A 21,352-nucleotide genomic window follows, 5' to 3' on the forward strand; every position below is an offset into this window, starting at 1 on the left:
ACGCTTTCCCCGTTCCTGAACTCACCTCGGATCCTCTGTGTGGACTTGTGCAGCTGAGGTCTCACTGCAGGTTTTTATATACGTTCGACTGCCCAAATACGGATTATCTGAATACTAAGAAACCCAAAGAACCGGCTAAACTCGCAGGCTTATCAGTCACTTATGGTTCAGACAGAAACACCTCCATACCACTCAGGGTGGGAAAAAGGACACTTGTTGCATTTGACATCATATAGTACAAAACACATGGAAACATTTAGAAAAAGTCACTGTTTGGTCTGATTTGTTCTCATCTTTTTCCTCTGTTTTCATGGATTGTATTGATTCAACACAGGCTAAAAAAGAGTGATGGATTAAGTGAATTGTTCAGTTGACCTCAGCTGGTTTTTCTGGAGTATGACACCTCACACACACACACACACACACACACACACACACACAGGTGTACAAAATAAAAGCGTAGTGTTCAGTGTAATGAATTTTGTCCACCTCATATACAAAAAGAGGATGGACAAAATAAAAGGAGCACTTGACGACGCAAGGCAGTCTATTACAAAATGACTTGAAATTGCCATAAGGCTGAATCAGCTCCTCTTTTCACAAATGTAATGTTCATCAAAGGTATATATTTGTATATTGTATATATTTTCTTACTTTATTTTTCACTTAAATACTGTAAATGTGTATATTTTTCATTTTCTATTTCTTATTTTTAGATTTTGTACATACTTTTAGCTCTAAATTTATGCTACTTTCTACTCTTGAATGGGAGCACCGGTACTGTATAATTCCCCCCCCCCCCCCCCCGGATCAATAAAGTATTTCTGATCTGATTTCTGAGGTACTGTATGGGAGAGTATGACATTTCAGAGGGTGTATTTGTTATTTTGTCCTCCCTAAATCTGTTCAGAATTAAAAAGAGACTCGTTCCCACAGGTGTGTGTGTGTGTGTGTGTGTGTGTGTGTGTGTGGACACACTGTACGTGCTGAGCATGGCTTTCAGAACAAGGCCAGACAGAAGCCTTATCTACTGCTGCATGTGCTACGTGTGATCACCTCAGACAGGTTCACCGGGCCCTGCTCACGGAGGCCAACGATGTGAGCGGGACAGAAGCTGTGAATATTGCTGATCAGTTTTCTGCACACCGTTCCAAAAAAAAAAAAAAGAAAGTACGGCTAGTAGCAAACAGAACCAGGCCGGCCTGAAGACATTTTGACCTGACGTTTTTATTCATTATTCGTATTCGGTCAAGCTCGCAAGCAAGTGATTCATACAAGCGTGAATTTGTGATGATGTCGTCGGGCGCATACTCATTAGGACAGCACAGAAGCTCATCGAATCAAGCACGAGATGCATTTCTGGTTTTGCTTGTAGATAGAAAGAAGAGTCAATCGGCCGCATTTCCTCTTGACTTCCTGTCGGAGAAAGGGGGGGGGGGGGGGGGGGGGGGCGGAGAAAAATGTTTCTTGTTTACTCCACAGGTTTTGCTTACAATCTCTTACTAACTAAAGGAAGCAATTTTATAGTGCCTTAATTCATAAATGAACAAATACTGAACATCATGGGTTGATATCCGGGTAAAAGGAAACATAAATGGACATTTGCAGTTTGCATGCTTCCTGTCTACATCTGTCGCTATCTTATACACTATATAATGTATGACGAAATCTACTACAGCTACTAAGACAGTCAAGAGATGGAAACTTCCACCTGAAGATAGAATGTACAGCTAGGTTCAACTAAATATTAGACTTTAGATCACGTGGGATGATTGTGTCGACATAGCAAGTTAGAAAAACAAACAAACATCCAAACCTTACTTTCATTTCTAGAAGAAGTCGTTTCTTTGCACAGGTTTCGGGTCAAATCCGGAATGAGTTGAATCTGAAGTGAATTCAAAAAGACAGCAAAGTCTGTAAAAGCTGCTTTAGTGGCACTGCTACAACGTACGTGAGCATACATAGGTTCTGATCGTAGGTCTGTGTTAGCCGGCCCATTTCGTCAGTAGGAAGATAATATGAGAGAGTACTGTCGGTAGGTGGGTAGGCTAGAGGGTAGCCAGGTAGGTCGGCAGGAAGAAAGGTGAGAATGTAGGTAGCTCAGAAGAAATGTACTGTAGATAGATATAGAAACATAGACATAGAAAGAAACATAGATAGAGAAAGTAGAAAGTCATTTAGTTGCGGAGGCAGTAGGTAAAAAGGTACGTACTGCAGCCATAAAGGAGGTTCACCCGGAGGATGTCAGTCGGACTCATCCGCCTGGCCCTGCCTATGACTGCATTGGCGTCAGGGATGGGAACGATGGTTTCCATCGTGTTCCTAGAGAAGGCAAACCTGCGATGCAAATAACACAGTGGCGATGAGAGGTTTAAACTGTACCTGCCACCAGTTTTTTTTCTTTCTAAACTGCTCGGATCATGTTTTCCCCGTCGAGCTGGTTGACGTATGGACAGTCCACAACATTAAAGCTGCATCAGGAATCTTTTGGCCACTTGGGGGCAGAAGAACTCAATGTCAAGGTGAAAACACGTGATCTGACGTATTATCACCTTGCGAAGTTGTCATGGCTAACATGCTAGCAAGCAATTGCCTATTTACACATCCAGCAGTTAACGGAGCAACAACAATGTTTTGCTAACACGTTTGCCACAACGACTTTATGAGGTGATAATATGGCATGTGTGTTTACACCTTGTTGCACTGCTTCCACGTGGCGAAACAAAATCAGTTAATTAATTCTAAAAAATAATGATTTCGCATTCAGACTTGACAAAATGGGAACCTGTCCTTTAAAAGCGCTTAGTTGTGTTATATAAATTGTTATATATATATATATGACATGATTTCATGACTTTATTGTTGTGAGTGAACTGAGATGCTACCTTCCATAGTGCATGACAGAGTTGTAGTCATAGGGAGTGCCGAGGTTCCTTGTTCGGATCAGCCTGAAGTTGTGCTCCATTCCTGCAGTGAGTGAAACAAATGAATAGCAACATCTCCAGGAAACTACTTGCGTCATTGCTTCTGCGTGCGCGGCAGCTCATTCCAGAGGCCTCGATAAGCACGTCATTCACACCCAGAGCTGCTATATACCTGCTACTACTAGCCTGCTTGTTTATGAATGAGCTTATAACGCATTATAGTCATGACCATCAGAGAAAGTGCTACTGAATCGCTTTTCTTTTCCGCCTTTAACGCGACCCACCAGGAATGACGTTCTCCAGCTGGATTCTAACATGCAAGTCCCTGTCGGACCGGGTCTGTTCGTGGTTGAAGCCCAGGGCGTGGAGCATCTCGTGCTGGATGATATGCCGGAAGACGCAGCCCTGGCGACTCAAAGACACCGTCTGGGCGCCACCACGGCGCCCAATGAACGAGAAGCACCTGGAAGAGAGCAGTAAATGTAAAACTACAATGTACAGCAGTAAGTGTGCGTTACGTGGCATGTGCATCGTGCGCTCCGTACCCTGAGAGAGACTGGATGTCTACAAAGTCCTCCTGATTGTCCAAGGGGATGAAGCGGATGCAGGTGGACTCGGCAAATGAAAGCAGACCTTGGGTGATGGTATCTTTCTCTCTTTGGTCTTGACGGCAAAAAAAAAAACCCCAACAAAACACGAGTTTAGTGAGTTTATTGCTGTCGACTTTTTTGTCACTCTGCCATCATATTACAAGCGAAACCCGACGGTTACTGCAACTAGTACTACCGTTACTTCTGCTAATGCCATCGCTACTATTGCTACTACTTTTACTGTTAGTAATACTGCACTGCTACTACTACCACTACTAGCCTACAACTAAGAATATGTATAAAGGGTGCATGTGAGATTGGTGAATTATGAGCTTTGTGAGTTATATTTACTAGTGCAGAAGTCCTGCCTTCAAAAGCAGACTGGTTGTTGAGACTTACTGAACTGGTTGGAGATGCGGAAGGGTACATTGACGTTGCCATTGGCGTCTTTAGGCCACAGGCAGTTTCGAGCTGTGCAGGGATCAGCGTTCTGTAGACCTGTTGGTATTGCTATGTCTCCAAACATCACCAGAGGCTCATCCAAGTTCTTCCCTGCAAAACGACACAAGGGATGTTAAGGGCGGGACAAACGTGGGTCCGATCCAAGACCTCCGTCCACACTGACGGCTCCGTTTTGGAATAAAGTTCCTCCTGCTGCTGTGTTAATGAATGTTTTTGTCCCATGTGTAAGGTTAGAGATGAACATACCAACGTTGACATTGGCCTTCTCTATCAGCGTGGAGACACTGAACTCGTCGTCTTCGAGAAGGTTGCCTGTGGAATAGAAAGACTTTGTTCACGTATCAGTTACAAGGTATAAGACTACGTATTTACATAGTTTTACTGTCTTACCGGGGTACTTATTACTCTTCTCAAAGGAACCCTGTAATAACACACAGAGTGAAACAAGGTTGGTTAAATGGACATGGAGCCACGGCGATATGAAGAAAATTGGGGGCAGACTGGAGAGAGCATGTGTACATCCTTCAAGGTAGAGAAAGCGCGTAATGTGCCGTCGAAAAAACTACAAAGTATAAAATGAAAGACAAAATCACATTTTGCTTTTTGCAATTCATCCAATTGTCAGTCGATATTAACGCAACGCGTCCTTTTGCTGTTGGCCGTTGTATCTTATTGAAGGAAGACTGAACTTGGGACTGTAAAATGTCAAAGGTTTTCACGTGGAATTTCAAATGGTGTCATAGGAAAATGTGCGTTATCTATCAGTGCCAGATGAAGGGTCTGTCGGTCCGTAATGACGTACATAAGTACACAAGTGTCTGCTGGTGCTTACCTGTAGGGTAAAACTGTAGACAGAGCAGAAGAGGACACTGAGCACGGCAGCTTGGAGGATCATGGCTGTTTATGGGACAGCAGCAGCAGTAGCAGCAGACCTAGAAAAAAATACCCCGGGGAAACAGAAGTGTTCCAACTTATATAGGCGGGAAAGCCAGCTGACTTTCACCCTAATATGGCAAACTGCGGATCAAAGACTTATTGACAAACTCAGCTCGCTGGGAAGTGGCAGTTGCTGCTTACACCGGAGTGTGGTTTGTGTAAGACGTGGGTCTTTGTTTTTCTGCTGTTAGCAGGAGCAGACTGCACATCACATCGCAACCGTCAATGATATATATATATATATATATATATATATATATAAGAAAAGGGTTCCCAATAACCGATGACCTGACCACACACCTACTGGACATCTGCAACACAAAACACGCAGACAAGCAGCCACATGAAAAATCAAACAAAATCTCTCACAAATGGGAGATGAGTGTTCCACATGAATTGTGCATCATTTTACATACATTTCCCCCAAAAATGCAGCTAAATGAAGCTAACGAATGAAAGGTCTGCGAACCTCTGTGAGCTGTGGTTACCCAACACCCATCGCTGTGTAGGTCCGCAGAGACGCTTGCATGTATCTCCAGAATAGCGATATATATGTACATATATATATATATATATATTTATACTAACAGTTTTTCACGGCAGACTTGATGGATTATTCCAAGAACCCTTTTATGCGCCTTAACATTTATAACGGCTCTTTAGAAAGTACGAAAAACCTGCGACATCACTTATTGTAGCCCCCTGAACGGCCATTTTACTTTCAAACAACTGAAGCTCGTGTAAGATCCTACGGCAAGTCAAGGAGTGCGCTCCGAATTGTTGCTGTCTTAAGCCAGGCTTGATGGGTTTTTTTTTTTCACATTGGTCAAATTAGGCCCTGTTACTACTATTGAGGACCTTGTCATTAATAACCGTTTTTGCATCTTTCGCTCCATTTCCCCCTTTCGTGGGGGTTAGAAATAGAGGTGCGGAGTTGCAAAAAAAAGCCCTTTTTTGTGTTGCTGACTTCTCCATATTGCGGGCACAGTTGCTACACGTGTTCGATTTACACACCGTGCGGCAAAGTCTTGCAAAAACAGGAACAATGGCTTCTGTAAAATCACTTATGTCACAAAAACATACTCGCTATGCCATTTAAAAAGCGTATTTAAACACATTTGCTGTTGCTAAAGGGAATGAAACGACCAACGGTGGACTTGGACCTTTTTTTAATTATCATTTTAAATTATGGCGAGCAATTGTTTCAGCTCGGGATTCGCGGGTCTACTGGGTTTTATGTCACAACGTTACATTACAAACCAGACTTGTCTTGCATGCCCACTGATGTAAGAACTAGTGAGAAATGTCTCAATATTGTCTTGTATATCTTCACATACTGATTTGTCTCAGTTTTGCTTCGTGTCGGCGAGGCTTTTTAAAAACGAACAGTTATGCATGTTTGATGGATTGACGGATTTAAGTAGTGTGTGAGAGGGCAGAAATAGCCATTATATTTTCCTTGTGTCCCCCTACAGACTGTTTTTTCCAAGTATAAAGCATTTTGAAGGAACTGAAAAGAGCAGGGAATCTACAACTGGTTGACATTTCCAGGCTTGTATTTCTTCTATAATCTACACAAAATGCTAATTCTATTCTAACGCTTGTGTTTGCGTGTCTGAGAAATCAAGATCAAGATCAGAAGATGTGCAAAACACATTTATTGTAACATACAATTTACTCTGCACTTCCATTTAATTATTGATAAGTTGTAGAACTGGTCTTAACCATGCTAGTGGCTCTAAGGATGGTCAGTTGGTCGGTCCACCTCTTTCGGTCCGGAGTGAAATATCTCAATAATTATTAAATGGATTGTCATGAAATTTGATTCAGATATTCATGGTCCCCAGAAGATGAATCCCACCGACTTTGGTGACTTTTCATTTTAAGCCACCGAGCAAGTGTTCAATGTTCAAGGTTCATTTATTTGTCATTTTACAACACAGGGCTGCACAACGAAATGAATGTGGTGGCCCCTTCATGCTGCACACACAGAACATATAGACCAGTATTTAAAATAAAAACAATATATACAGTTGTATATATGCTGTTAGGATATGCATATGCCTAATATTATCAGATTATGTGGCACAGTCCTCGTTCGGCTCACGTCATATTTTGACGGCACAGGCTATGTTGTTGACCATAAAGTGCAATACATATATATACATTGTTATTGTCTATAGTTTTTTATTTTCATTTTTCCACTTTTTTCACTTAAATATTGTAAATGTGCATATTTTTTATTTCATATTTTTTATATCTTATTTTTGCACATGCTCTTATTTCTAAATGTATGCTACTTTCTACCGTTGAATGGAAGCACCGGTACTGTATAATTCCCCCCCCGGGGATCAATAAAGTATTTCTGATTTCTGATTCTGATCATCATGACATGTGGAGGACAACCGGTCAAAGCAGATGACCCCCCCGCCCCCCACATAGAGTCTGGTTCTGCTCGAGGTTTCTGCCTCTTAAAAGGAAAGTTTCTCCTTGCCACTGTCTCCACAGTGCCTCTCATGGTGGGAACTGTTGGGTCTCTGTAATAACATCATAAAGAGTCGGTCTAGACCTGCTCTATTTTGTAAAGTGTCATGAGATGACTTTTGTTGTGATTTGGCGCCATATAAATAAAATTGAATCATGGAATGTCTTTATTTCTTCTCATTCAGATTACTTCAGCATACATCACCTGTCCTGGGTTTCTTTCCTCCCCTATGGTGCATAATGTCAGCTAATTCATCCAGACTGCTGAGGATGATTTGGCTGGTAAATTGGCTTGCTTGCCGTTTGCAAATCACTTCATCAGCTAGTGTTACGAAGCAACCGACGTCAGCTCCATGCAGCGTGCAGCTAAGTTGCAGGGAGGTATTTGAATGTAATTTCACAGAATTGTTTTGTGTTTTACATCCAGAAATCTGCACTTTGATGGGGAGGTGTTGTGGATGGATTGGATGATCCTATGAATTTAAACTGTATGAAAACATCCGTCTTCATTTAAATGAGATGATTCAAAGGTAATTCTGGAATATGTTTCGTTTTTTTGTGCAGAAATTTACAGTTGGACTGTAAAAAACGCAGAGAATGTCTACAGAAAATATCTGTATTTAAAACCACAAATCTGTAGAATAACTCACGTTTTTTTTGCTGTCATTTGACAATAAGTGAATTTTGCTGTCAGACGTCTTACCGTTTTTTTTTTTGTTTTTTTTTACATTATATTTAATGTTGTGCAGTAAAAAAAAAAAAAAAAAAGTTGCCTTAATTTTACATTCAGCAATAGAATGTGTATTTTTTTTTGTGTGTGTGTTTTTGCAAAGAATTTACTGTAATTGAACTGTTTTGTGAGGAGTGCACTAGATTTGGACTCACTGGAGATGAGCACAGGAGGATCAGTAGTCAGCAGGTTCCAGTTAAAGCATGTATTATCTTTTCTTTCAGTTGAGTCAGGTGCCATTGAGTGGTTTCATTTTTACATATTAAAAGAAAGCGTACACACAAATGGAAGAAACTACTCACTCAACACACTCAGGATCAAAGGGACAACGAACCAGCTCAACCAAAGTGCAAACACCAACTATAACCATATAACGCACTGTGCCCTGGGACTCTCTATCGATGCTTACAGCAAGCGAACCGTTGGATGCAATTAAACTTCCCTCACTGAAATAAAGACCAGACAGAAACCATTGTATTTGGCAACAAGGAGGAACAAAGTGAAGTTGTTGCTCAGCTTGATTCCAGAGCTATAAATACGAATGCAGCTTCCTGATGATCTCAAATGCGCGCCAACGTTCAGCCACTTTCAAATCTAAATGTTGCTGTCGATTGATTGGTTCCTCTGCTGCACTTTTATTTCCTTTGTTGCATCTGGGGCAACTGACAAACTTATTACTGCACTGCAATGGCATTTTATTTCATTTGAACTATTTTTCAAAAGTTTAATTTAGTTGATTTTATACTGGTTTTTATTGCTTATTGTTTTGTATGTATTCTAATGTTTGTTTTTTTTGTGTGTGGCTATGTAAAGCACCTTGAGTTGCCTCACATATCATTTTGCCCTTCCTTAAAAGTCAACGTCTACGGCGACACCTTGTGTTTGAAGAGGACTTTTGTGGAACATACAGTGTATTTGTGTTTTGTTTCCTAAGATCTGCCAGTTACATACTTTCCTCCTGTCAATAAACTCTGCTGTTTCAGAGCAAATTACTGGCCTTTGGTATTTAGGCCTATATTCTCAGTACTTATTACATAAAGAGTCCAGTTGTGTACAATATGCACAGTACAGCTAGCAAAATGGCTTTTAGCTGCTGCAACATTCTGGGAATGTGGCAGGATGATACAGCTCCGTTGAAGTGAGCCATTAAATACAAATGAGTTCATTATAAACATTTCTGACTTGCATTGCTCCAAAACTGCTAAGTATAAGCTCTTATATTATATAGGATGAAACAAGACTTTTATTTCACACACTGTACAGGTTCTCCTCAGATACATGATGTAGAAAAATAGATAATATAAAGATAATATAAAAGAAATTGGGCTGTGAATTAAGTGGCAGCCTTGCACTCTCTGCATTATATAAATGCATAGTCGACTTACCTTTTTTATCTGAAACAAAGAAACGGAAACAGGTTAGAAGTGTAATCCGTTTGGAAGATATCATCTGTACAAAATCTTTCTTACCTGTTTCCCCCCCCCCCAACTACACATACGTGGTTTAACTTTCAACCTGACCCGCTTTCAGATGGGCAGTTATTTCATTCAACCGTCTTGATCACCGTGGGAAACAGTGCACCTTACAATCATTCCTCCAATATCTCCAGACTCTACCAAGGCGAAGTGCGCTCTCAAATCAGACGTATCAGTGGATGCTGACAACTCAATTTGTCCACATCCCACCCATGCAGTGTAAGTATGGATGTCATGGACTTATCAGTGTGGACTGATAAGCCTGCGAGTTTAGCCGGTTCTTTGGGTTTCTTAGTATTCAGATAATCCGTATTTGGGCAGTCGAACGTATATAAAAACCTGCAGTGAGACCTCAGCTGCACAAGTCCACACAGAGGATCCGAGGTGAGTTCAGGAACGGGGAAAGCGTGCACTTTCTCTCAGCGTGTGCAAAGATGCAGCCGTCACACATGTACCTGCCTCCCGTCTGTGTCCTGCAGGTCTGCTGGGATGGCTCGCACGTCTGTTTTCAGGTTCTCAGCTCTGGCTGTGCTGCTGCTGCTGCTGTCCGCCTGTTGTCGGGCCGACAATGAGGTAGGATCATAGTGTAAGGCGAGCAGTGATCCGCGTCCCGTTGCGTCACAACACCTCTAGATGTTATCAAATGCATGTTTAACCTCAAACTTGATGCTCTCATATGAAGTCATCTCAAAGATTCTGTTGGAGCATTTATTCACACCTCAGTCGAGCTTTTAAGCACCAGTTTTCACTCTTTTGTGGTTCTATTTGGATCATTTCTCACAGAGGATGATTTGACCGTTTGGGTGACACAGTTGACTTTCCCTACAAAGCTTTAGGTTGTGTGATGCTGAGAGTGTGTCTCTGAACCTGTTCTTTCTGCCACTTAGTCTGATTGTTTGGCTGAAAGATTGTGTGAACTTTTAGTTGTTCTATCTATTTCTAATACGTTTGTTTTTTTCTGCCCTAATTCCACGCTGATCCTGCAGGCAGGTATGTCATCTATTCTGATGATCACACCCATAGCATTGACATGCTCAGTGTATTTGTATGCAAAGTTAAATTGTGTTGTTGCTGTCGGTGTCCCTGAGCAGAGGACACTGCAGAGGTGGACTCAGGGGAGCTTTCTGTCTCTGAACTTCTGGAGAGAGCCAACAGCAATCTGAGTGAGTGCGAGCTGCAGCGGTCACCGTGTTCCTCAAGGCTGCCGCTGATGTTTCAACTCATTTTCTTCTTCTATTAGTAGCACTTCGGCATGTTTTTAAGTAGCTGCGTGATGCGTTTCAGTCCGTTCCGCCGATGATCCCATCCTGACCGGAGGAGACATCGCCATCGACAGCGAGGCCGAGAAAAACGCCGACCCCTGCACCAGCCGAGGCTGCATGTGGGGCAGGTGGACCGATGGGAAGGTCTACATTCCTTATTACATCGCCAGTCACTTCTGTAAGTGTCAGACAGAGGCCTGGGGGGGTGGGGACTGTCTTCATACAGTAGGTTTCAGTAGGTTTGGACAAAAGGTGTGAGAGTGAGACTGAGCAGAGGTCTAACTGTTCATGTATCGGAATCAGAACTGTTAACAAACCTTAAGACAGACGTAGCTGTGTGACTGATCGTTCGTTGGCTGTTCCTCTTGCGCTGTGGGATGGTAAAAAGCTAAACATTGTGCGGTGTCGTCCTGCCAGCCTCCCGTGAGAAGGCCATCATCACCCGTGGACTGGAGTCCTTCTCTTCCTTCTCCTGCATCCGCTTCAGGCCCAGCAGGAGCAGCGACCGCGACTGGCTGAGCATTGAGTCCCAGAATGGGTAAGAAAGTGGTATTAATCAACCCTTTGAGTTGAAAGCTTTTCTCAGACTTCACGGTTCACTTCAACTCGTCTCCGATCCTGTCCAGCTGCTACTCCTACGTTGGCCGTCGTGGTGGCAAGCAGGTGGTGTCTCTGGCCCGCCGCGGATGCCTTTACCATGGCACCGTCCAGCATGAGCTGCTCCACGCTCTGGGATTCAACCATGAACAGACCCGCTCTGACAGGGACAACCACATCAGAGTCCTGCTGCAGAATGTTCAGTCTGGTAATGGAGCTGTTTCTTATTCACAATGGGAACCAAGTACACAGCAGACAGTACATTCAAATAGATTCGTTTTCCCTTCATTTCATGGCTGAACTCTGTGAACTAATATACTGATGATACAACCCTATAGCCATACAAATGATGGGATTCAGGCTAATACGCTAAACTACGATGGTGAACATGATAAATATAATACCTCGGTTAGCATTGTTATTGTGGGATTGTTGTATGGTGGCTCCCTGGTGCCTCCTAGTGGACAAAAAGAGGCTGAACATCACACGGCCATCACAACTTTGGCAAAACACCGATCCTACATGAAACAGAAGCTTGTTTCCTGAATATAAACGCATCAGTACCAAACCATGCAGCTCTGCAGCTCGTTGGGATCGTTCTCCAGCAGTTGCACTCTTTTCCGAGTCAAAGTGAATTATAAGCAAACAAATGTTAACTTCATTCATGTGTCTTTTTTAGGAATGGAGCACAACTTCAGGAAGATTGCCACCCTCAACCAGGGCACTTCCTATGATTACAACTCTGTCATGCAGTACCACAGGTGAGAATAACTGGCTTAACTTCGTGCCTGCTGTGTGTCATCATACGTGTGTGTGTGTGTGTGTGTGTTGTGGTTCAGTCTAACTTCTCCGTGTCCTGCTGCAGGACCGCCTTCTCCAAGAACAACCAGCCCACCATGGTCCCCATCCCTAACTCCAACGTGTCCTTTGGCAACGCTAAGGAGATGAGCCGCAATGACATCGCCAGGCTCAACACGCTCTACAAGTGCTGTGAGTGTCCACGCGAGCACATTACGGATATATGCTGTACACACACAGTTTGTCCCTAATCCACCTCTATGCTGTTCACTGTTACAGAGGAGGCCGGTCTGGATGTGCTGACTGACAGATCAGAGGGGGGAAGATTGTCTCCCCGTGCTCGCTGAACAACAGAAGCCGCACACCTGAACTCATCAGCTCGGCAGCCAATGATCGTACAATAAAGTCACTTCTTGCTGAAACACGGCACCCTCTTTTCATGCTCTCATCACCTTCACGCACTTTGACACCTCCGCGACCGAGCAGTGCACCGAGAAAGTCTCTCTCCTTTTTGAGAATCTGGTAGTTTATGTGTTTCGTTTAACAAACCTTGATATGTGACTTTATCTTATGTGATGGTAAATGTATATACAGCAGATCTACAGTATTATAGTATATTATTATATACACCTGTACTACAACTTGCCTCTTATAGTCACTGGATTTGATGAGCCTTAGATGTAAGAGAATGATCTCAATTCATCATAAGTAGGTAGATAGTAGGCAGCAAGTAAGGTTTAATGTAATACTTCAGATTCTTTCAGAATGCAATCCTTTAACTTTATAGTAACTTCAGTGTTTCTATCAACAATAATGGGATTTGAATATCTTTTATCTGTATTTAAACCTTATACCTGTACTATTAAAATCTTCCTGTGGAGTTTTCTTGTGAAACAGTTTTTGGTTGTGAAATCAGCATTATTACCAGTGCTGTATGGGGAGAGTTGTAGTTACTGGCAGTGTCCTTTGGGTGGGTGGGTGGGGGGGGGGGGGGGGGGGGCATCGCTTCCCTCATGATAACTCATGACAGCTTCTCATTATCTTATCTTCTTATTAATCGTCAATGTTTGTATTGAAGGTGTGTTTAACCACAATAGTTTCAACAATACTAATAACAACATAAAGGTTCGACTGTGACCAGAAGACTCATGTACGTCTGTCTGAGATTGTCTCTGTTGACACGATGACCACGGACACATGCAATCCTAAAGTCTGTAGTTGGAAATTCACACTTTGCAAATACTCAAAATAAAGAAAAATGTATAAAGATTTTGTTTTTAGTTGGAAAAAAAAAAGCACAAATACAGTCACACAAAGGCCGATGTTCTAAAAAGCACTTTTCTCAGAGTGCAGATTCCAAGCAGGATAAAGCTCAGCACTCGAAATTCCCACACTGTGTGTGACAGTAAAGTTACACATGCAAACATGCCAAAGTTCTGCTTTTACCGAAGAATCCAGCCACCCAACGGGAAGGCTGTGGAACATGGTCGTTTGTGGTGTGAGCGGGAGCTGCTACATGCTGGAACTATTTCTCGCAGTGAGTGTGTGCAGCGTCCTGGAGTCAATGCAATGTGAATGTGAGCAAATTGTGAATTAGTGAGCTTTAGATAGGTGGGCTAGGACTCCAGCTGCAACGCACGTCCATGAGACTGACATCGATCCTCTCATCTTACTCTTGTAAAGAGCCCAAATAAGTGCATGTTTACAAAAATGTTACATAAATTATTCCTTTAATGGCTTTTACGTGTTACGGAACACTGAACACGTGTACTTCACTCACCATTTTATGCCTGAACGTTTCGGTCCGGGGTTTCCGTTTCAGTGAAACACATGTATGTTACAATGATACAAATTGTGTTGATATGTTATAATGACATTACGTTACATTAAAATCAGCCTGTATCAATGAATGTATTGATATATCAGGCACGTTAAGTGTGACACATTTGCTACACATCTGAATGACTGGCCAGTTTCCTGCCGTGGGTGGGTTTATATGGACAACAGTGTGTTGAATGTCCCACACTGATAAGAGCAGGGGAGGGTCTTTTCTTTTTTTTTTCTTTCTTTCTCTCACACAGATGACAGATGTTTCAAACAAGCTCTCCAACACAACATGTCGTGGGTGTGGGAGGGTTTCAGTGACAACGTTGCCGAGACTGCCAGGAAAATTGCAGGGTTTTTAGACGTCACACGTCCCCCATAGTTCCCCAATGCAACACTAGTCACTTCTAATACACTGCAGTAAGATATGCTTTACAACACATTTTATTGAAAATACTTATCAGGCATACACACATTCATATTCTTCATTTTTCATCTGTTACATGTTCATCAGTCAAAAAATTATCTGCTGAATTCAACTCAGCTTCGGCCAGCACCAGCTGTATGCGTGACAAGTCTGTTCTGCATCATTAATACAAAGTGACAATCGTCAATGTGAGGCAGTATCGTTCTCGCAACTATGACTACAACAAAATGTTTTTTTGTCTAAAACTGCAGTTTTGAGGAAACGCAGATTAAATTCCTGTTTTTTATTTCTACTGGTGCAGCGCCAGTTCTTTTTGAATGTGCTGTAGCAAGCGATGGAAACTTGATGACTAAGACAAGCGTTTTTTTTTTTAAATGTGTCACCTGTATAAATGTAACTGTTGAATTCTGTTTTCTTTCATTTGATCTCACTGCACAAGCTTTGAGTTCCAAAGTTCCAAACACAAGTTCAAGCACAAGCACAAGTTTCAAGTTCCACGCCACAGCGGTGGAGGAAATACAAGAGCTTTTATATATATTTATATATATATATATAAATATATATAGAGAGAGAGAGAAGAAGAAGAGGAATCAGACCCACCATGTGTAATTGTATGGCGTAACCATAGCTACCACTGAGGACACTGAGGGCACTGAGGACACGTCCTTGGTCATTTTTCTGGGAATCCTGGCATTTCGCCAACCATGGGAAGTTACATTCCTTTAAAAAAAAAAAAAAAGTGAACACATGGTGAACACATGGTGGTGTAGATTTTTATGAATACACACACGCAAATAAATATGAATATGAAAATGTGAAAAATATGAAACTGTAGGAAAGTTGCAGCTTCTCAGAAAAAAAAAGTAGCTTGACATGCTATTTAAGTGTTACAAGAAACATCTACTTTTAAGCCCCATAATGAACAAATGCATTATTTATGTCATTATATTACTGCTCGGTATTGTATTTCATACATACATTACTGTTACGTTACTGTTAAGTCATTCATTTGACAAATGCATTATGATTTTGTGGTATTGCGCTACAAAACCAGTGGCCCCATTCATCAAATGACACCGTCTTTGAGTACTTGACCCCTGAATCAGAAGACGTGGAGGTGCGGGTGCAGAGTCCGAGCAACATTACCAATCTTTGTAACCTTCAGGAGAAAATAACATGTAGCGACGCAGCCTTTCTTGCCCTAACCCCCACTGCTGAGGTGGAAAACACAGCCAGCTCACTGCTGTATTTCAAAACACACGACTTTGAAAATAGCTACGCCGCCTGACTCGGACGACGATGAAACGCCACGAATACAAAAGACACGACCTCAGGACCACATATCCACAATAGTGTTAAACGTTGGGAGTGATCAACGGTGAATTTAGACGCGACTTTAGCGGTCGCCAGGAGGGAGAACGGCTGAGAAAACAGCCTCAGCAAATTGCTGTTCTGTAGATTTCTATTACATCACATGGTCTTTTTTTTGAACGACTGCAATATAATTGTACAACTGGACAAATCTGTTGATGAAGACCGTGTGATGATATTGAAAAGCTCCGGAAGCAGCCAAGGGGAGATTGCTTTCTCAGTTAAAAGACGATCAGATTGAATAAGAACTCAGACTCAAAAGCAATGCACACTGTCCGGCCAAGAGCATGTGGACACCCCTGTTTAAAGGGCACATATTGTTTGTGCACTTTTACTCTGGGTCTGTTGCTAATAGGTAATAGAAATCTTAATGTTCAGCAAACCGATATTTTAGTAGTTGTCTTCCTACTTCAAACCGCAGTTTTGGGGACGGCCCTTTCAACACCTCCGGGTCTCATCACCCAAACATCACTGTTGGACCTGGCTGGTGCTCTTGTGTCTGAAGGGGAGAAAAATCCCTGCAGCTGGTTCAGCATCTGGTGGAAGGACTGAAGCCGGCAGAGAGTGGAGGCTGTTGGAGCGGCGGGAATGAGCTTCGCAAAAACAATCATATATGTGTAGCGTAGCCTTTTATTTTGACTTCAAAAGAGATTAAGAACATTTAGGCAGTGCTGTACTGTGCTGCACACACCCACCGGCACACACACACACACACACACACACACACACACACCTGCAACAGATGCAGCGTTTCACACAGAAGTTTCCATCTACAGTGATAAAGGTGTGCTGTTGTGTTTGCACATTTTGATGTATGCCGTTGTTTATTAGTTCTCGTAGTACCTGGGCAGTATAAAAACTCCCGCTGGGCAACAGCGGGACACTCACTCTCTCTTCAGGCTTTCAGGTAGGAACCCCGTCCTCCTTCACCGCCACACACAGCAACATCTGTAACGTCTGGATGCACACTTGTTTTTAAAAGCAACGTTTACACCTTCTTCTTTCTCTCTGGTCTGCCGCAGCCATGTTGGTTTCCTCTTGGTCTCTTGTTGCCCTGCTGCTGGTGTCCTCTTCCTGGGCTGAGGTAGAAAACTCCTCAAAACCACCTTTTTTTAAATTTATTTCATCCATGCTGCTACGTTATAGGCGGAGAGACGTGCAGCTCCAAAGTGATCAATATTAAATACGTAGTATTCCTTATCGCAAAAAAAAAACAATTCAGATTTTCATACCGAGTTCGTTTGTACTTTAAAAGCCCCATTTCAAAAGTCTTCCGTTTTTAGCTGATGTTGATGTTCGTCTCTTCAGCAAGCTCAATAGCTGCCGCCAGCTTTAGCCGGCTAGCTCCTGTTTGCCAGAACAGCAAACAATTCGAAAGCCCTTCTTGATTTCAAGGGCGTAAGAATTTTTATATCTTACCATGAAATATAATAGACATGCATTTAATTCAAAACTCTATTTTATATAAGTTTATATCTTTATTTGTTTGTTATAAAGCACATTTTTAGCCATTTTGCCTGCAGGTTCAAATGTCCTGAAGCTTGAGGTGTTCTTGTCTGTTGCGAATGACTGTCCATAACATTTTGCTCTCCTTTTCCATGACACTGCGGGCGGATACAGGAAGGTAAGAAGGAAATTATAACCCAGCTTTAAATAACAACTGAGCAAAACAGGAGAATTGTTTGATAAGATTTTCCATATCTGTTATGGAATTTCCTTTTTGTGTTACTGGACAAAAAAAGCCGTTCTCATGTCGAGCTCGTGCGTTCACAAATGACGGTATGGTTCACACAGTGTCATGTACATACGTATGTGTCGTGCAGAGGCGGCTGCCTTAGAAGAGGACACATCCAGGGAGCTCTCTGTTGGTGAACTGCTGGAGAGGGCCAACAGAGACCGCAGTGAGTGGAGCTTTTCCCCTGCCTTGACTGTTTTGTTTTAATCCCCTTAACCTCGACCAGGCCTTGTTGACGAAAGACTGAAAAACCGCTGTCACTGAGTGCGACTTTTTGTTTTGCAGGTGCGGTCGCAACACTAGCTCTAGACTTTTACGCATGACCTGATAGCAGCGCAGCATTTCTCAGTGAAAGCTGGTTGTCTGTTGAATTTATTGCATATATATATATATATATATATATATACTCAGCCCCCACGCCTGCGCTTGCTCTTGCAGACCCTGACTTTGATGAGCCCACCCTGATTGGAGGAGACATCGCCATCAAGTCCGAGGCCGACAGAAATGCCGACCCTTGCACCTCCAGAGGCTGCCTGTGGAAGAAGTGGACTGACGGGAAGGTCTACATCCCCTACTACATCGCCAACCACTACTGTAAGCCCATTGTTTTAATTAGATTTTGTTTTATAGGGACGGACACATTTTACTCACAGAGCGGACCAGTGCCACATGTCACTGGTTACTTTACAAATTAAGATTTTACATTCAAATCATTATGATGATCTTACGCATGATGTTGCATTGCTGTAGATGAAACTAGCCAACAGTATGTAACATAATTAAAGGTCCTATATGATGCTCATTTCAGCTTTAATTTTTTTTTATTCTGGGACTCCACTCGAGCGGCTTTGCATGATTCACAGTTCATAAAAAGTCCTTGTTTATCTTCTACTGGCAACTTTACGAGTGCGGCGATTGTATGGTTGTGACATCACAACCATACGGAAGTCCCGACGGCTCGTTTAAAGGCGCAGTGTCTGAATACGGGCTGTGTTTCATTTCTCCATGGACTGAGCGTTTTGATCTTTTCACAGTATTTATACAGCACCCAGAGCTGCTTTAGAATCAAACAAGACAACAACAACAATTCTACAACAGTCTAAAATAATAGTATACTTGACATAGCTCAACACAACATTCATGTGTAAGGTTACAGTGGTGTTGGAGAAAGCTACACTGCGACAGATATTCTCAGCCTGCCATATTTGCCCTGCTAGCCTCCCGTGAGATGGCCATCATCACTCGAGGGCTGGAGTCTTTCTCCTCGGTTTCCTGCATCCGTTTCAGACCCTACCAGAGCGGTGATCATGAGTGGCTGAGCATCGAGTCCAGGGACGGGTAAGGCTCTGGCTGTGGGTTCGCCACGACTCCGTGGCAGGGTTTTTATGTTCTCACACCCAACAATTTACACCTTCCAACAGTCTTGTGCCTGGATGAAACTTCTGCCTTGAGGCCTCTTTCAGGAAATTGTAAGTTGCCTACTGCAGCTTGGAAGCATCCTTTCATTGATGAAACATCTACACTTCATTGGCTACGGAGAGAACAAAATTCTACATGGCGACGTGTCGTGCGATTTCTAAAGATGAGCTCTGCGTCTGTGTGTGTCGACAGCTGCTACTCCTACGTGGGTCGTCAGGGTGGAGGTCAGACGGTGTCTCTGAGCCGGCAGGGCTGCCTGTACCACAGCACCGTCCAGCACGAGCTGCTCCACGCCCTCGGCTTCAACCATGAGCAGACTCGCTCCGACAGGGACGGCTCCATCAGGGTGTACTGGGAAAACATCATCGACGGTTAGACAGTTCCACCTGTCTGTTGCATGACTTGTTTTTTTTACCCGAGGAGGGAGCTCTAACTGTAAATGTGATTTTCACATGCTTCTTTTCTCTCGCCTCTGCAGGCATGGCGTACAACTTTAACAAGATTAACACTCTGAACCAGGGAACTCCTTATGACTACAACTCTGTCATGCAATATGAGAAGTATGGATAAGCTCATGCTTGTGTTGTTTGCTTTGTTCAGTACATTTTCAGCTATACTTTACCCCGTTGCAACTGCAATATGAGCTACTGCTGCGGCCAAACCGGAGGCTCAGCTAACTCAGAGCTTTACTGGTCGACTCCCACTGTCTGTACAGACTGGCCTGGACAGGGGGTTGTTTAATCGGGTACTCTGGGGGATTGAATCTGCTTTTAACGTCAAAGAACTAAAATCACCAGGAGCATCAGGGATTGTTTCAAACCCAAGCTCAACCAATTTTGCACTGTGATTCTCCAGGTACGCCTTCTCCAAGAACAACCGTCCCACTATGGTGCCCATTCCCAACAGCAACGTGTCCTTCGGCCAGGCCACCCAGATGAGCAAGAATGACATCAACAGGCTGAACAGGCTGTACAAGTGCTGTAAGTATACATCCGTGGCCTCCGGGGGTCAGAATTAGGGGTCACTAGGGTAGGAACCGAACTTTGAGGTCAGTACTAGGTTAGCGCTAGATGTCAGGGCCTGACCACAGAACTTCAGAATCGAGGAGGCCTCAGGCAGTAACCACTGTATTGATCATCTCTCCATTCTCCTCGGCCAAGCTTCGGTAAATACTTCCCAGCACAAGACATCAAGGCTCCTGACCACTCCCTTCACCGATGAGTTGACCATTGCTCTCTCCAGATTTCCATAACAGTGGCTGAGCTAAATCAAACACAAACTGACAAAAGCATTCAAGTTCATTCATTCGCAGTCCCTCAAAACTCTTAATTGGGCCCATACAGTGAAACAGCTTTTCAGGTCTGTCTCGAAACGATAATCAGAAACATGACATCCCTTCCTGAAGTGTTTTCTATGGAAGTGATGTCCTCGTTCGGTGCGAAAATGAGACTTTGTGGAAAGTCTCAACAGCCACCGATCAGTGACGACTGAGGTCGCTCTGTGAGACAGTTCAGGAGCAGGAGAGTTGGACCTTCAGTTGCTCAGTGTCTCTATAAGTGATAGAAGTTCATTCATGTTAAGGTGAAAATCTGAAGTTGCCAGTTCATTATGTTTCTCTGACCACCGTGTAGATGTGCTGATTATTCGGGTTTATCTGCTTCAGGCTGAATATGCTTGGTTTCTACATTCGCTTATCTGTTCTTTGAATAGAACCACATACACCAAAAAAGTGGACGAGTGGAGAGTGTTGACTGGTCTGATGACGTACCGAACCAGAAAGGTTTAAAGGTTACGGGTTATATTTCTTTCACAAATCAAGTGGGGGATCTTCTGAAGTTACAGCCGTTTTTAGTATGAAATTCCCTCTTTGTGTCACTATCAGTCCACTGCAGCTCAGCGAGGACACACTGTCCCGGGTGGACTGTCCTCCCCGAGAGGAATGACGGTATCAGTTGTTTCTGGCTCAAGAGACAAGAGTTCAAGAGACAGCGCCGTCTCGTGGCCGTAGGAATTATGATGGGAGCAGGTGACGTTGTTAAAGTCCGCGTAGGGAGGAGGTCCGGGTCTCAACACCAGAGTCCCTCAATTCTTTGTTTTTATTTTAACGTTCAAAACGTCCTGGCGTTGCACTCTTCTCCACAGGTGACCCCCAGATCTTAACCACTCCCTGACCCTGACCGTAACCACCCCCTCATATTGCTTAAATTAGCCACAAAAAAAAAAGCACATCGTGTGCCTTAACCACATTCAATCTCTATTAGGCCTTTTTAGTATTGGACGTCTCAATCTAGCTCCTTTCAGCCCCCCGTACATATCCC

At 43.1% G+C, this 21,352-nt stretch overlaps 3 protein-coding genes across 3 annotated transcripts; 2 read left to right on the forward strand and 1 right to left on the reverse strand.

Moving 5' to 3' along the window:
• Nucleotides 1–1,207: 1,207 nt before the first annotated feature.
• Nucleotides 1,208–4,926, reverse strand: LOC139287424 (hatching enzyme 1.2-like). Its single transcript, XM_070908447.1, has 10 exons — nt 4,809–4,926; nt 4,367–4,397; nt 4,223–4,288; nt 3,914–4,066; nt 3,470–3,587; nt 3,209–3,387; nt 2,886–2,967; nt 2,213–2,337; nt 1,822–1,885; nt 1,208–1,416 (listed from the first exon to the last, which is right to left on the reverse strand). Exons 1-9 carry the CDS (start codon nt 4,869–4,871, stop codon nt 1,830–1,832), a joined length of 873 nt encoding a protein of 290 aa, XP_070764548.1. The 5' UTR covers nt 4,872–4,926; the 3' UTR covers nt 1,208–1,416; nt 1,822–1,829.
• A 5,164-nt stretch (nt 4,927–10,090) lies between these two features.
• LOC139286368 (hatching enzyme 1.2-like) lies at nt 10,091–12,549 on the forward strand. The gene is made up of 9 exons (XM_070907126.1): nt 10,091–10,174; nt 10,588–10,591; nt 10,693–10,764; nt 10,886–11,041; nt 11,281–11,401; nt 11,490–11,668; nt 12,140–12,221; nt 12,326–12,450; nt 12,538–12,549. Coding segments are annotated over exons 1-9 (825 nt in total). The 3' UTR covers nt 12,540–12,549.
• Nucleotides 12,550–16,904: 4,355 nt separating this feature from the next.
• Nucleotides 16,905–21,205, forward strand: LOC139283227 (hatching enzyme 1.2-like). The gene is made up of 10 exons (XM_070903244.1): nt 16,905–16,964; nt 17,501–17,504; nt 17,704–17,781; nt 18,054–18,209; nt 18,833–18,953; nt 19,227–19,405; nt 19,513–19,594; nt 19,890–20,014; nt 20,917–21,060; nt 21,177–21,205. Exons 1-10 carry the CDS (start codon nt 16,905–16,907, stop codon nt 21,203–21,205), a joined length of 978 nt encoding a protein of 325 aa, XP_070759345.1.
• The last annotated feature ends 147 nt before the right edge of the window (nt 21,206–21,352 follow it).

This window comes from Enoplosus armatus, chromosome 1 (genome assembly GCF_043641665.1).
Source record: "Enoplosus armatus isolate fEnoArm2 chromosome 1, fEnoArm2.hap1, whole genome shotgun sequence".
NCBI classification, from domain to species: Eukaryota; Metazoa; Chordata; class Actinopteri; order Centrarchiformes; family Enoplosidae; genus Enoplosus; species Enoplosus armatus.

Excerpts from the sequence above, each read along its gene's own strand:
- LOC139287424 (XM_070908447.1), bottom strand. The coding sequence starts at position 4,871 with ATGATCCTCCAAGCTGCCGTGCTCAGTGTCCTCTTCTGCTCTGTCTAC. Across the intron at positions 3,588-3,913 it reads CCGCATCTCCAACCAGTTCA|ACCAAAGAGAGAAAGATACC; the intron begins GTAAGTCTCAAC and ends TTTGCCGTCAAG. Across the intron at positions 2,338-2,885 it reads TCTGTCATGCACTATGGAAG|GTTTGCCTTCTCTAGGAACA; the intron begins GTAGCATCTCAG and ends TTTGCATCGCAG.
- LOC139286368 (XM_070907126.1), top strand. The coding sequence starts at position 10,091 with ATGGCTCGCACGTCTGTTTTCAGGTTCTCAGCTCTGGCTGTGCTGCTG. Across the intron at positions 11,042-11,280 it reads TTACATCGCCAGTCACTTCT|CCTCCCGTGAGAAGGCCATC; the intron begins GTAAGTGTCAGA and ends TCGTCCTGCCAG. Across the intron at positions 11,402-11,489 it reads AGCATTGAGTCCCAGAATGG|CTGCTACTCCTACGTTGGCC; the intron begins GTAAGAAAGTGG and ends GATCCTGTCCAG.
- LOC139283227 (XM_070903244.1), top strand. The coding sequence starts at position 16,905 with ATGTTGGTTTCCTCTTGGTCTCTTGTTGCCCTGCTGCTGGTGTCCTCT. Across the intron at positions 17,782-18,053 it reads GAGGGCCAACAGAGACCGCA|ACCCTGACTTTGATGAGCCC; the intron begins GTGAGTGGAGCT and ends TTGCTCTTGCAG. Across the intron at positions 21,061-21,176 it reads AGGAATTATGATGGGAGCAG|GTGACCCCCAGATCTTAACC; the intron begins GTGACGTTGTTA and ends TCTTCTCCACAG.